We start from the raw sequence: 16,479 nt of genomic DNA, 5'->3' as shown, positions 1-16,479 counted from the left end.
TGTGCGGGGAGAAGGGTGCAACAATGAATGAATGGAATCCCAAAATCTCTGTAGATGTTCATTGAAATGAAAAATAAACAACCTAAATTTAAAAAAAAAAAAAAAAAAAGAAACGTAGTCTCTGGGATAGCAGGGCAAGCTTCTATATAATACACCAACAAAGCTCCCTAATAGTTAGTACAGATTCATTTATTCTGATGCTATAGTTGTTGATTACCTTCGAGTTGAGCACGACTCATAGCAACCCTATAACAAAAGGCCTGAGCCTTTCTATAACTATCGACATTTATCAAAGTTCATAGAGTGTCCAGAGGCATGTTGTATAGAAAAAGGATGCCACTCCTGCTTCCAAGATGCTATACAAACCTTGTCTAAAAATAGGGTCACTATGAGTTGGAATCAATGTGATAACACAGAAGATTCCAATAAAGTAAACAATTAACTTGGACTCAAAAAGGAATTAACAGATTATTCTGTTATTTGATTTTGTTAGCAAAATGCATCTTAGGTGACTTTATCACTATAAAGAAGTTTTCATTAAGATATCTATTATCAGATTTAGAATCTTCAAAAAATGTTATCTTAAATATTATTACATGAGATTTTGGTAAATAATTTTATACAGAAAGAAATTATTCATTAAGCTTACAAAGAAAAGGGAAATGTAAGAGGATTCTTGACTTCTGGAACCAGACTACTGGTACTTAGGGTTTAATAATATAAATGATAAAAAAAGTTAAACACTACTATTAGTGACAGTGTTTGAGGGTTAACATTCTGTCCTGTTTTTAATTAGCCACTTTCATTATTTGTTTGTATATATTTTTCTCAAGAGACAAACACCCTACTCTAACCATAACAATTGTTGATTGTGTGCACCATAGAGTCAGAACCGACCCATAGCTGACCCTCTCTCAGGTTTTCAGAGGTAGTTAATTGCACAGCAGGAGACTGCCCATCCTCCCGCAGAACAGCTGGTAGCCTCGAACTACTTGCCTCTGGGATTGCAGCTCAGCTTCTCACCACTAGGCCATCAGAAAAAACTATTTTCTCATGCTAGACCATGTTTTTATTGATAAAACCACAGTAACTCTTGACATAAGACTAAAGTAGAATAGCATGTACCTTTAATACTTACTTCAATGTACATGGGTAGCAAGACGGCTTATAATTGACTACTGACCTAAACCTGGCAGTTTAAGACAAACAATGGTACCACAGAAAACTGGTTATTTTTTCTCAAGATTATAGCCAATAAAATCTTATGAAACCTTTAATAAATAACCTCTTAAATAATCTTTAACATTGGTTTACCACAAGTTGATGGCAATGGGCTTGATTTAAATTTACCATATGGAATTCAGTCTTTCTACTCAGCTGCCCAGTCTGTTTACTATTTACACTAAAAAGACTAAGAAACAAAACAAAACAAAAAAAAAGATTAAGAAACTTCTCCCAAAATTCCTTAAGAATTCAATGTCTTTGAGCTGTGGTGCTGAAGAAGAGTCTTGAATATACGATGAGCCACCAAGAAAACAAATAGATCTGTCTTGGAGAGGATGGAAACAAGTTTTTTTTCTTGGAGGCTAGCTAGGATTTTGAAGCTCTGTCTCACATACTTTGGATCAGTCCGTGGAGAAGGACATCATGATCAGAAGGGTGGAGGGATGGTGCAGGAGAGGAAGATGGATTGATACAGTAATTGGGGAAATGGGGTTAGGTGTGTCGGAGTCAGTGAGACTGGCTCAGGACAGGGCAGACAGAGGACAAGCAGGGTTGCTATACATAGAGTTGTAGGCAACTTGATGGCACATAACAACAACAACAAAAACAAGGTGGATTAAAGAGTAAAAACAGACAAATGAATATAATTTTAGATGACATACCTGCGTCCTCGTACTAGCAATCTTGAAGCCTTTCCTAGTAATTCAACTGCCTGTCGTAAGCGTTCCTCATTCTAAGGAATCAAAGGAAAGGGTAGTGTTGGTTACTTTAAAGAAGACTTTTCTTTATTTAAGGAGAAATTTTCAAAAACAAAGTTCAAGCTATAAGCATTAAAAGTTTGAAAAGCAGCCACCACAGGTCCCTTCTGGATTCCTACATATTTTAAATGTCACACATTTTAAGAACCTAAAGAAAGAAAATAAGACTCAAACTTACTTCAAACACATTAGCCGTCTGTTGATATAACTGTACTGCTTTTTCTGGATCCACATTCTCTATAAGCCTGATTGGAGCAGTAAAATATTATTTACATGAGAAATAAAGGATTTTATGAAAACATGTCACTTTTACTCAGAACATCGTGGTTATAACAGGGGCACACACACTCACTTCCCAGCTCGTTCTAAGGCCATGGCAGCAGTGTCTGGGGTACCATTCTCCAAGTACATCATGCTGGCTTTCTCAATTAGTTGAACTGCCTCTGGTAGTTTCTGCATCTCCTTTTGGAAAAGAAAACAGCATGAAACAGAAAATGTATAATTTAATAAATAGAAATAATCTAAAACCCAGTTGTTTGATCCCTAATTTAGGCACAGAACTGATTTTCACTTTGTTATATAGGTGCCCCGAGGCACAGTGACTCCAGGCACAAAACTGCACCACTCTTGTCATCAGTGGTGCATCCAATGGTGGGAACACATACACGGAATTTTCATATGGCAATAGATTGCCAATTTCTTCCTCATCCATCTTAGTCCGGAAACAGCATGTCCTCATAACAGAGACAACTGAGAGCTGGTAGGTTCTTGGGGGAAACTAAGATAGGCAGTATGGACTCCTTACTTGTTTGGTTACAAAAAAAAGTTTCCACGCTAAGGAACTGCTGCTGATAAATGGCTATACATAAGCAAACGTAAGGTGGCATATAGTGCCTAACACAGCAGGCTATTAACCAAAAGGTTAGGAGTTCAAATCGACCAACTGCTCCTTAAAAGTCTTCTAATAATTTTCAGCCTTGGAAACCCTGGAGAGGGTTACTATGGGTTGGAATCAACTTAATGACACTCAGTTTAAGTTTATAACCATATTATTGCTGCTATTGTTATGCATCATCGAGTTCTCTTCAAACTCACAGTGATCTATACAACTGAACCCTGAATACTGCCCTGTCCAGAGCCAATCTCACTGTCTCAGACACACTCCCATTGCCCCAGTTACCATGACAATTCATCTCATCTGGAGTCTTCCTCTCCTGCTCTGTCACTCCGCCCTTCCAAGCATGATGTCTGTCCAACAACTGGCCCCTCCTGGCCACATGCCCAAAATATGTAAGATGAAATTTCAAAATCCTTGCCTTCAATGAGCAAACTGATTTTACCCTCTCCAGGATAAACCTGCTTGTTCACTTGGCAGTCCATAGTATATTCAATAATCTTCTCTAACACCACAACTCAAAGGCCTCAATTCTTCTGTCATCTTGGTCATTATCCAGCTCTCTGATGCATAGCAAATATAACTGTGAAGACCACGGCCTGTATCAGGAACACCTTAGTTTCCAGACTGACACCACTGTTCTTCAGCACTCTGGCAAGGTCTCTGACAGCAGATTTTCCTGATATATTTCATCTTCTGATTTCCTATTAGTGCCAAGAATGTTGACTATGGACCAGAGGAAGCTTAAATTGTTAACAACCTCAATCTCCTTTCTATCTATCATGATGGTGCCAGTTGGCCCAACGGTGAGAATCTTTGTCTTCTTGACGTTAAGCTTCAAACCATATTGAAGACTACAGTCTTTGACCTTCTGCAGCAAGTGCTTCAGGTCCTCCTCAGTTTCAGCAAGCAAAGTTGTGTCATCTGCATAACACAGATTGTTGATGGGTCTTCTTCCAATACTGATGCCACATTCCTCCTCATAGAGCCCCACCTCCTGGATGATCTGTTCCACACAGAAATTGCAAACGTAAGGAGAAAAGAGATTGCAAAGGTATGGAGATAGAACACATGCCTCTCTTAATTTCAAACCATCAGTATTTCCTTGCTCTATTCTGAAGCTTGCTTCATGGTCTAAGTATAGGTTTCACACAAGCACAATCAAGTGTTCTGGGATTCCCATCTTTCAAAGTTAATCAAAACTGGCTGTGATCCACACAGTCAAATGCCCTTGCATAGTCAGTAAAACACAAACAACATACTTCTGGTACTCTGCATTCAGCCAAAATCCATCTGATTTGTGTGTGAAGTATAACCCTTTGGAGTCAAACAATTCAGTTGTAAAAGTGTTATTTCAATGGGCATTCAACAGTTTATTATAAAGAAAAATCATAATTTAAACATTTTCCTATACTTAAAAACTCAGATAACTGCCATTTTAATTATAAATAATGCAGCGATTATGCATAAATTTTGGCTATCTCTGTTTCTTTGGGATACTGTTATGTGCCATTGAGTCAGAGCCAATTCAAGTCCCAAATGACCCTCCAGTGGGTTTTCAGAGGCTGCAGATCACACAGAAGGAGGCTGCTCATCTGCCTCCCTCAGAGCAGCTGGTGGATTTGCCTTTGTTGGCAGTGTAACTCCTTATCACTAAGTTACCGGAGCTCCCCTTTTTTAGGATAGATTCACAGAACTGGAATTTCTGTATGAAAGATATGAAAATACTTAACATTCTTAAAATAGAAAATATTTTTTTTATTAATGAAACACGAAATAATGACATATAAAGTTAAACGTAAACAGCAAGATTCAAAGCTGTGTATTGAGTATAATCTCAGTTTTGTATATGAATAAGAAAATGTATATGCACAGTAAAGGACTAAAAGGAAAAAAAGTATTATGTCAGTAGCTTTTAACAATTTACACAATATTTCCAGTTATTTTCTAAATATTCTAAAATGATCATGCATTCACTTAAAAATAAGATTACAGAAGTCAAAGAAATTTTAAAAAGTAAGTTTATAAAACAAAGCTTTATAATAATTCAACAGCTTTTAACATATTAAAGAACAAACATGAAAAAGGAAAATTTCCCCTTTCAACTGCCACTTGTCCAGTCTTAAGAGGCCATGTCATAAATAACATTTTCAGCCTCACCACAACTTCCAACATGCTTTAAGAATGACAATTAAAATCAATACAGGCACACTACTCAAAACATTCCATTTATAAAGAATTAGTTAAACTAGCAAAAGTACTTAAATTTTGTTGCTCTCTTCACTGCCAACTGATATTTGTAAAACAAAAATGTCTTCTTTCTACAATCCCTGGACAGTGAAAAATAGATATGAATTATTTTACTACATCATACTAGTCTCAGTTTTCACTATTAAACTCTTAACACTTTTAATTAAAAATTCCTATCTTAAGATACACAACAGTATAATGCACAGTTCCATTAGGTAGTGCTATGAAAGGATTCAAAAGGAAGCTTTCCAAGCTCAATTTAACTTTTGCTCTAACAGTTTATAGTTCATTCATTTTATCTATAGAATGGTTGTGACAAGACAAAATTACTGACCTTCAACATCATGCCAGCTTGTTCATAAGCTCTGCAAAAGAGAATATAATTATTTTGATTAGACTATAATTAAATATGAGGGAGGAGGAACTGTATAGAAAGTTATTTCAGTTAAAATTTTCTCAGGCACAATAGATTAAAATCTGTATTATAATAACTTTCTCTTATTTTTAATTTTTTGTGAGTCCCTAGATATCTGAGTTGAAAGGGAATTTATTTTTCATATGTAAAATTAGATAAGGGCCAAGAAATGTTAAAGGACCTTTTATGAGGTAAACCTGTACTAGTGGCAAGAAGCTGCATTACAATTCCAAAAGCATGTGTTTGGAGCCACCAGCTCCCATGAGATTAACTGACTGCTTCTGAAAACCCACCAGAGGGTCAGCTATGGGTCGGTTCCATCTTGATGGTACACAACCACAACAACAAAATCAACAGCACTCCACAAAAGCTGAAAACAGTATCATGCTTCTCGTCTACCAACACAATTAGTTAACAAGGAAACAAACAAACAAACAAAACCACCAAACCCTGCTGATATGAAGTCAGAATTGACTCACAGCTGAAGCTCTGGTAGGTTTCTGAGAGGAAGTAAACTACACCGGACAGTGTCCACCTTTCTCTCTTGAAGCCACTGGTGGATTTGAAACACCAGAGGTATGACCTTTAGGTTAGCAGCAAAATTCCCTAAGAGTATGCCAATAGTGCTCAATTAGCAAAAAAGAGGGAGACAAAGAGATCTTTTCATTAAAATAATTCAAATGCTATATATTTTAGCTAGGGGAAACTCTGGTTTTACAGTTGAAGTGATAATTAAGCAAAATGTAAATGCTAATTTTATTTAAATCATTACAAAATAATTCAATAATTATACATGTACAACTTGGGGGGAATTTAATGAGCTATAGAAAACAAATATTTAAAACAAATAATCTGCAAATAGATGAAAATATGGAGTGTATTTACTTACTTGGCTGCATGAAAAAGACTTAATTGATGTCACAAAGTTAAAATTAAGGAAAAAAAAGGGGGGGGGAATAAACCAGTCCCAGAAATAGACTGTGTTAACCAAAATAAAGTCCCATTAAATCTAAAAGAGTAACCCTACAAAAAGATGAAGCAAAAATAATTCTTTGCATGTTGTCTCTGACAATTCATTCAAACACTAGCAAAACATCCAAAGATTTTTCTTTTCCCAGTCTTATTATTATCTAGATCTCACAGGCATTTGGGGCACTAAAATACTACTACTAACCTGTTTAGGTCAGGTGCACTTTACTCCTCAGAGTAGTATCTTTTTAAAAAATGTATTTTTCTTTTATATTTGTTTGCATATAAAACTTGTATACACTGTTTAATTCATATACATTGCTTTACACATTCCTTCATTCACATTGCTTCATACAATCATTCTCATACATTGTGTCTTATAAAATTAATCATCACTAATCTATGCCCACTGTTACCCACAGATTTTAAACTATCTCCATTATGCATTAATCTAAAGAGTTTAATCAAAACACAAGGTTATCAGACCTAAAACTTTCAAGTGAGATAAAATAATCAAGATGCTGGCAAAATTTATTGATTTAAACTATGTGTGCATTTTGTTTGAAACACCTACAGAAGACTATGCTTCCAATAAAATTCAGTAGCAGTTTACATACTTATGCTACATCATCAATTGTTATCTAGAGATTTCACATACTTCATTCCAAATAAAATAATTCTCAATACTTAATTGTGCTCATTCATATATATATAGATCAAGAAGCAGTTGTCTAAGCAGAACAGGAACACTGCATGTCTCAAAATCAAGAAAAGTATCCATTGGGCTATATTATGAATGTTAAGCAAATTATTCGAGAAGCTTGACTCTATGAAGAAGAGTGTGGCATTAGAATTTGAGGAAGACTCATCAACAGCTTGCATTATGGAGATGACACAATCCTGTCCAACCTTGCCTACAGAAAATGAAGAGGACTTAAGTAATTGCTATAGAAGATGAAGACTATAGCCTTTACTACGGATTGTATCTCAACATAAAGAAAACAAAAATCCTCCTACTGGGTCAAAAGACACCATCATGACAGATTAAGAATAAAATTGTCAATGAATCCATCTTACTTGGATCTACAAACAATACCCTTAGTACCAGCAGTCAAGATATCAGTAGACGTATTGCACTGGTCAAGTCTGCTGCCAAGGATTTTCCCAAAGTACTAAGGAGCGATCATGACAACTTAAGAGACTGTAGAGTGTATCTGATTTGATTTGAGCCATGGTCTTTTTAATCACTCACTATGCAACTGAGAGAAAACAATCAAGTTCACAACAATTTCATTTTACCAGAATCCACAATCAACACCCATGCTAACATCAGTCAAGATAGCAGAAAATGGCAAAGACAGGGCTGGCTGAATAAATGCAGGCCTCAAAGAAGGCCTCAGGACAAAAAAAAAAATAAAAAATGAAGAAGTCCACTCAAGGACAAGAATTCAAGCATCTTAAAGTTTAGAGAAAATTACTGAGAGTAAAGTCAGAGAGACAAAGCAGAGTAATAGCATAAGTAAGGAGCAAAACCAGAATATAAACCTGGTCCAGGCTGGGCGTGGGACCCACAAAGAGACAAAAAAAAGAGGAACCAATCAGATCTGCCAGATCAGTTGGGAGAAAACAGGGTTGCATCTGTCTAATGCTTTGGTCAAGAGATACCAAAGGATGGAAGAAATAGTCAAACAATTGAAGGGATACACGAGCATAGAACTAGAATAAATTTAAAAATCCACACAAGATGAAAACTGATAAAATCAAAAGGCTATTAAAAAAAAACACCCAGAAAAATACTAACATGTAATCTAGAAGAGTAATACTACCATTCCAGATGTGGGAGGGACAAAGGAGCAGAACTGAAGAAATGGAACCCAGAAGATGCAAAACAAACCAGGCCCTCAACACTGATCTGCTGGAGAAAAAAGTAGAAGCAGGCAAGGAAGGAAAACAAAGAAAGTATAATAATTATGTGGGCTAAATGTCCAAACATAATCAAATGGATTGAGAAATTATGGTGTATTCACACAATGGAATACTACACAGCAAGCAGGAACAATGATTTTGTAAATTATGACCTAACTTGGGAGGGAATGGAGAGAGCATTATGCTGAGTTAACTCCTTCAGTCTCATAAAGATAAATACCATATTGCAGAATAAGTATAAGGAGCCAAGGGAGGGGAGGGTGGAAGCAGACGGGTGAGGTTGTGTGGTAGGGGAGGATTAATTATGTGGTCACACAATTTGATCGGGGAGCTAAGGGAAATGGGAAGGATCTGGTGTGAAAAACAATGTATCCAAATTTCGTAAATAAACTAGTATAAAAAAATAATGTAAAATAGAATTTATGATTGTATAAAACACAATGTAAATGAAAGATTATATAAAACACAACATATATGAAAGAAACATACCATAATGGTATTATTATATGAAAATCTATAAAACAATTTTTTTTAAAAAAATAAGAATTGTGTGGGCTACTAACAAGAGGAATAATATACATGTGATTCGATGCCCAGACCAGAAAGGAGAGAGGGGAAGCATGAGAAAACTGTAGAAGAATTACTGGATATCACAAAAAAAAATCACAAAATATATGCTCAAGAAGCTGAGCAAAACTCGAACAGGACAGACCTGAAAACAAAACAAAACAAAAAAACCCACTAAAACAAATCATAGTCAATTTCTCCAAAATCCATCTTGTTGAGGATATTCCTGTTTAGTTGACCTTCACCTTTCCCAGAATGCTGTACTTTTCCACGGACTGGCCTCTCCTAAAAGAAGGCCCTAAGTATGTGAAACAAGTTTCATTATCCTTGCCTCTAAAGACAATCTTAGCTACATTTTCTCCAAGACATATTTGTCCTTTTGGGAGTCAACAGGATATTCATTAATCTTCTTTGACACCACAACTCAAAAGACATCAATGATTCTTCTTCAACAATCCTTAATTCAGATGGATAGGAAGTAGTTGAAAAGACCTATGGCCTGACTGACATCATTACTCCTCAATAGTTTGGAGAGGTTCCTAACTGCAGTGCATCTCCTTATTTCCTGACTGTAGGTGTCGAGGGTGTTATTGTGGATCCAAACAAGATGAGGTTGTTGACAGTTTCAATCTCCTCTCCATCCATGATGCTGTTGCCTATAGGTCCAGTGGTAAGAACCTTTGTTTTCTTGACACTGAGATGCAATCCTTACTGAAGGCTGCATTCCTTGATCTTCTGCACAAGTGCTTTAAGTCCTCACTTTCAGCAATCAAGGTTGTGCCATCTGCATAACACAGGTTATTGATGAGCCTCCCTCTAAACTTGATGCCACACTCATCTTCATAGAGTCCAGGCTCTCCAATAATTTACTCAGTACACAAACAGAATAGGTATGGAGAGAGAATACTCCCTTCTCAATCCTAAACCATGCAGCATTCCCTTCCTCTGTTCACACAACAGCTTCCTCATCCAGGTACAGGTTTCTCATAAGCACAATTAAGTGCTCTGGAACACCCATTCTTCTCAATGTCTGCCACAACTTGTTATGGTCCACACAGTTAAATGACTTTGCATAGTCAAGAAAGCACAAATAGACATTCTTTTGTTATTTTTTTTTTTCAAAAAATACTGGTTTATATACAAAGTTCATAAAGTTCATATACATTGTTTTTCACACTGGACTTTTTCCCTTCCTTTACCAATCCCTCCCTCCAACCATCAAATTGTGCAACCCTATGTTTTAAGCGCCCCCATCTCCCCTCGGATCCTCGTACACACTCTTCAATTATGGTCCTATACAGTATTTGTCTTTATGAGACTGAGTTCACTTAACATAATGCTCTCTGGGCCCTCTCATGTTAGGTAGTAGTTTACAAAATCATTGTTCCTGTGTGCTGCACAGTATTCCATTGTGTGAATGTACCATAATTTCTCAATCCATTCCATTGTAATTGGGCATTTGGGTTGTTCAGCCAATATCTATCTGACATTAGCAGTGATGTCCCTGGTGCCATAATCTCTTCTAAATCCTGCTTGTACTTCTGGCAATTCTCTATCTATGTAATATTTCAGCAGGTTTTTAATGATCTTCAGCTGTATTTTGCTTGCGTATGATATTAATGATATTGATCAACAGTTTCCACATTCAGTTGGATCAACTTTGTTGGGAATGGAAAAAATTATGGACCTATTCCAATCCATTGGCCAGATAGCTAGCTGTCCTCCAAATTTCCTGGCATAGACTGGTGAGTGCATCCAAGGCTGTATCTGTTAACTGAACCAAGTGGTATTCCATTGATTCTTGGATCTTTACATTTTACCAATGCTTCCAATGCAGCTTCTACTTCGTCCTTCATTACCAATAGCTTCTGTTCATATGATACTTCCTTAAATATTTCAGTGTCAATAAGTTCTTTCTGATATAGTGTTTCTGTGTGCTCCCTCCATCTTCTTTTTATGCTTTCTGGGTCATTCAACATATTGTCCATAGCATCTTTCAATATTGTGACATGAGGCTTAAATTTGTTTTTTTTCTCTCAGCTTGAGAAATGCAGAGCAAGCTCTTCCCTTTTTAATCCTCCAATTCCAACTCTCTGCATATACCATTATAATACTTTCCTTTGTCCTCCCAAACTGGCCATTCAAATCTTCTGTTCAGCCCTTTTACTTTGGCATATTTTCCTTTTGTTTTGGCTTCTCGACATGCCACTGCAATTTTTAGTCTCTTATTTTTTTACTTCTCCTATTTCTGTAATGACCTTTTGCTTTCTTCAAGGATGATATTCTTGCTATCCTCCCACAACTCATCTGGCCTTGATCAATAGTGTTCAATGCCTCAAACCCATTCCTAAGATTATCTTGAAATTCAGATGGATCTGATTCAAGATCCTATCTTGGTTCCTGTGCAGTTATTGTCAAATTGGCTTCAATTTGAACTTGCATATTTTGATGGTCTGACCCACAGTCTGTGCCTAGCCTAGTTTTGACTACCTATACAGAGCTTCTACAAGGATTCCTTCCATAAATGTAGTCAATCTGACTCCCATGCAGCCCATCAGGTGAGATTCATGTGTAAAGTTGTTTGTGGTTTTTTTAAAAAAAAGGTATTTGCAGTGAATAAATCATTATAAACACAAAATTCAATCATTCTATTTCCAGCCTCATTGATATCACCAAGCCCTGATTTTCCAAGCACTATCTCTTCGACAGTTTTCCACTTTTGCATTCCAGTCACCAGTTATCATTAGCACATCTTGACTGCATGTTCAGTCAATTTCGACTGCAAGATTTGGTAAAAATTCTCAATTTTGTCCTCTTTGGCTCTTGATATAGGAGCATATATTTGAATACAAGTCTTACCCTGCTAGAGGCTTATATAATGCCATGGGAATCTCCATGCTAGTTCTTTTCATCTTGGGATGGCTGCCCTCAAAGGACCATCTACAAAGCTCCCCAGCCTGCACACCTATGGCTATGTGAGTCATTCCCCTGATGGGTCTGAATCTCTGGGAGATCTTCTAGTGAACCACTGGACTCAAGGGACATAGAGAAGGGAGAAACGGAACAAAGGAGGCTCTGCTGATGTCAAAAATCATGGATTTACACAACAAGTCAAATATTTGGGACAACATTGACTCAATCTTCGCAGAATAAATTAAAAACAACTCAAAGTGCATCTAGAGGCAAAATAAAAAACTCTATACATCATAAGAGAAAAAACAGGAACTAATTTAGATTCTGTATACATAATGATACAGACTTTCAAAATAGCCAAAACATGTACAACCAGGAAAGGATAAAAAAGATGAAGGGGACCTTCTGAAAATTAAATCCTTGTGTGCAAAAAAGTCCCCACCCTTTTCCTATAGGGTAAAAAGCAAGCCCAAGGACTAGGGGGAAAATGTTTAGCAATAACCTATTGTTAAGGAACTCATATCTAAAATTTATAGACTACAACAACTAATCAAGAAAAAGAAAATAACTCAATTACAGCTAGGGCAGAAGCTGTGAAAAGACTCTTCACCAAAGAAGAAATTCAGATGGTAAACACACACGATGAAATGTTCAAGATCACTAGCTATTGTTGTTGTTATGTGCCATCGAGTCACTTGCGACTTATAGCGACCCTATGTACAAGAGCCCTAAACACCGTTCTCTCCTGTGCCAACCTCACTGTCTCAGACACACTCATTCCCATCACTCCACTCACAGAATTGATACATCTCATCGAGGGTCTTCCTCTCCTGCACCATCCCTCCACTCTCCCAAACATGAAGTCCATGTCAGAAGAAGCTTCAGAATCCTTGACTCCAAGGAGCATTCCAGCTTCACCCTCTCCAGAACAAACCTGTTTGTTCTCCTAGCAGTCCATGGGTAGATTCAACACTCTTCTCCAGCACCACAGCTCAAAGGCATCAATTCTCTTTCTATCACCCCTATTCACTGTCCAACTCTCTGATGCATAGCATGTAACTGGAAAGACTATAGCCTGGATCAGGCGCACCTTAGTCTCCAGCTTGACGTTGTTGCTCTTCAGGACTCTTGAGAGGTCCTGACAGCTGACTTTCCCAAAGCAATTAGTCTCCTGATTTCCTGGCTGCTGTTACCAAGAGTGTTGACTATGGAACCAAATAAACTAAAGCTGTTAATGATCTCAATCTCTTCACCATCCATAGTGATGCTGCCAATTGGCCCAGTGGTGAGAATCTTTGTTTTCTTGATGTTGAGCTTCAATCCATATTGAAGGTTGCAGTCTTTGACCTTCTGCAGAGAGAAGCAAATAAAAACAACGAGGTATCATCTCACTCCTGCACCAATAGTAAAGTCCAACAGAACAGCAAAATGCAAATGCTGGCAAGGATGTGAAGACACAGTAACTCTCATGTACTTTTTGTGGGACAGTAAAATAGTACAGTACTAAGTAAGGCAGTCTAATGTTTAGTCAAAAAGGTAAAAACCAGAAATATTATTTAATGCAGGTATTCCTCTATTGAGAATATACCCTAAAGAAATCAAGAGTGGTGACACAAATGTATGCACACCAATATTTACTACAGCATTATTCTCAACAATTGTAGCAGAAAGATGAAAGCAGCTCAAGTGCCTATCAGCAAACTAATCAATAAACTATAGTACATTCTCACTATGGAGTATTACACAGCACTGAAAAACAATGAAGAATTTGTGAAACACTAACTCAATCACAAAAGGATAAATGCTGATTAAGGCCTCTGTCATAAAAATAGGATGATTAAAATAGGGAAGTGTGGGCAGGGAGAGCACAAAAGCAATGGACAGAAAATGAACACTGATTTGATGTAAATTCAAACTGAAATGAACAGACATTATGTGTACTGCAAATAATAGTCTAGAATGGATGCTCAAGTGTGGAGGAAACAAAAAAAAAGACAGAGACTAAGGAAGGTTTGCATGTAGACAATTGTGGAGGGAATGCAGAGGAAGAAGAGATTAGTAAATGGATGGATATGATGAAGACTGGGGAGGTCACAGAGAGGTTTCAAAATGAAAATGTAATTAACAGCACTGTACAACTATAATTAAGATCATCGTTATTGCCTTGGAGTCGAATGTTACTCACAGCAACCCTTTGAGCAAAAGGCCTGAAGCCCCTCTACAACTATCGACATTTATCAAAGTTCACAGAGTTTCTGGAGGCATGTTGTTTAGGAAGTAGATGCCACTCCTGCTTCCAAACCTATCATAGAATGTTATTGGTTGAGTGCCCTGCGATGCATAGTGATCCCTATGTATATCATCTCTGAAGCTTGCCCTGTCTTGAGTCAGTCTCACTATTCTGACACACCAACTCCCATTATCCCAGTTCACTGTATCAATCCATCTCATGTGGGGTCTTCCTCTCCTGCGCTGTCTGTCCACACTTCCAAGCATGATGTCCTTCTCCAAGGACCAGTCTCTTTTGCCCATGTGACCAAATTAAGTGAGGCGGAGCTTCAAAATTCTAGTCTCCAAGGAGAGACCTGGTTTCACTCTCTCTAAGACAGACCCATTTGTTTTCTTGGCACTCCATGGTATGTATGTTCAAGGCTCTTCTTCAGCACCACAACTCGAAGGCATTTATTCTTCAGTCATCCTTAGTCACTGTCCACTCTCTGAAGTATAACAAGTAACTGAGAAGACCATGGCCTGGATTAGGTACACTTTTGTATCTAGACTGACATCGTTGCTCTTCAGCCTCTGGAGAGGTCCATGACAGATTTTCCCATTGCAATTTATCTTTTGATTTTTGACTGTTGGTGTTGACTGTGGATCCAACCAAAAAGCTGTAATTGCTAAGTACCTCAATCTCTTCTCCATCTATTATGGTGCTGCCAACTGGCCCAGTGGTGAGAATCTTTGTCTTTATGATGTTAAGCTTCAATCCATATTGAAGACTACAGTCCTTGACCTTTTTCAGTAAATGCTTGAGATCTTCTTCAGTTTCGGCAAGCAAGGTTGTGTCATTTGCATATTGTAGGCTGTTAATGAGTCTTCCTCCAATCTTGCTGCCACACTCCTCATAAAGCCCTGTCTCCAGAATTATCTATCCTGCATACAGATTGAAAAGGTATGGAGACAGGATACATCCCTGATGCATTCCTTTCTTTATTTTGAATCATGCAGTGCTTCCTTGCTCTGTTCTGAGTACTGCTTCTTGGTCCAATAGGTTTTGTATAAGCATGATCATGTGTTCTGAGATTCCAAATTTCCTCAAGGTTAGCCACAGTGTCAAATGCCTTTGCATAGTCAATGAAACACAGACATTCTTCTGGATTCTCTACTCTCTGCTAAGATCCATCTGACAATTATATATAATATATATTACATAAATATATATAGTTTATATATAACATAGTTATGTATGTGTGTGTGTGTGTATATATATATATATGTTGTTGTTATGTGCCATTGAGTCGCTTGTGACTCATAGCCACCCTTTGTACAGCTGCTCTAAACTATGCTCTGTCCTGTGCCAATCCCACTCCCTCCAACACACTCATCCCGATTGCCCCAGTCACCAAATAAATACATCTTCCAGAGGGCCTTCCCCTCCTGCGCCTGCCCTTCACTCTCCCAAGCATGATGTCCCTCTCCAAGGACCGGTCTCTCCTTACAACATGACGAAAGTATGTCAGATGAACCTTCAGAATCCTTGCCTCCAAGGAGCAACCCGGTTTAACCCTCTCCAGGATGAATATGTTTATTCTCTTAGCAGTCCATGGCACCTTCAGCACTCTTCTCCAACACCAAAGCTCAAAAGCATCAATTCTCCTTCTATCCTCCTTGGTCACTGTCCAGCTGTCTGATGCATAACAAGTGATAGCAAAGACCATGGCCTGTACCAGACGCACCTTTGTCTCCAGAGACACACCGTTGCTCCTGAGTACTTTAGAGAGGTCCTTAACAGCAGACTTTCCCATGGCAATACGTCTTTTAATTTCCTGGTTGCTCACAGATAGGCAAGGGAGTAGAGAGGAAGCCCCCACTCACTTGCTTTAAGTGTGGCTCTGAAGGACACTTGGCCAAGACTGACAGGCCCCAGCTCCCAGCTGAAAACAAAGGAGGACACTTCAACGATTTAGATCCTCCTAGAAGAGCCATGGATGAGTATTAACATTACTGGTAAGTATATATTCATTTTCTCCTGGACACACAGCCTACTAATTGGTCCTAAAAGCCCCCTGAGGTCCCAACTCTTCTCACTATCTCTTAGTTGTTGGAATGGACAGAAAACCTCATAAGCAGTTCCTTACTTCACCTCTACCTTGCAAGTGAAATTTCGAGTTGTAAAACAGCCCAGTGTTAGATGGAATTTGCTCCAGGACTTAAGAACCATAAATGACATAGCTGAGCCTCTACATCTTGTGGTTCCTAACCTCTACACTATAATAGACAAAGTGCTAGTCTATAGGCCTTTTATTGTAAGAACCACCTTCCCTCTGTAACTTGATTTGTGC

General features: G+C 37.9%; 1 protein-coding gene across 1 annotated transcript in view; it reads right to left on the bottom strand.

The window, feature by feature from the left end:
- Nucleotides 1–16,479, bottom strand: part of NAPG (N-ethylmaleimide-sensitive factor attachment protein, gamma) — a 38,769-nt gene that overhangs the window by 7,684 nt on the left and 14,606 nt on the right. The window contains exons 4-8 of the mRNA XM_006897011.1: nt 6,432–6,449; nt 5,462–5,492; nt 2,335–2,444; nt 2,161–2,227; nt 1,887–1,957 (exon numbers count right to left, since the gene is read on the bottom strand). Of these exons, the coding sequence (XP_006897073.1) occupies nt 1,887–1,957; nt 2,161–2,227; nt 2,335–2,444; nt 5,462–5,492; nt 6,432–6,449 (297 nt within the window). The remainder of the gene's footprint in view (nt 1–1,886; nt 1,958–2,160; nt 2,228–2,334; nt 2,445–5,461; nt 5,493–6,431; nt 6,450–16,479) is intronic.

The sequence above is a fragment of the Elephantulus edwardii genome, unplaced genomic scaffold (assembly GCF_000299155.1).
Source record: "Elephantulus edwardii isolate Elephantulus edwardi_28Jun2011 unplaced genomic scaffold, EleEdw1.0 scaffold00196, whole genome shotgun sequence".
Taxonomy (NCBI): Eukaryota; Metazoa; Chordata; class Mammalia; order Macroscelidea; family Macroscelididae; genus Elephantulus; species Elephantulus edwardii.
The sequence above is the reverse complement of the archived record's forward strand: the minus strand, read 5'-3'. Positions and strand labels throughout refer to the sequence as shown.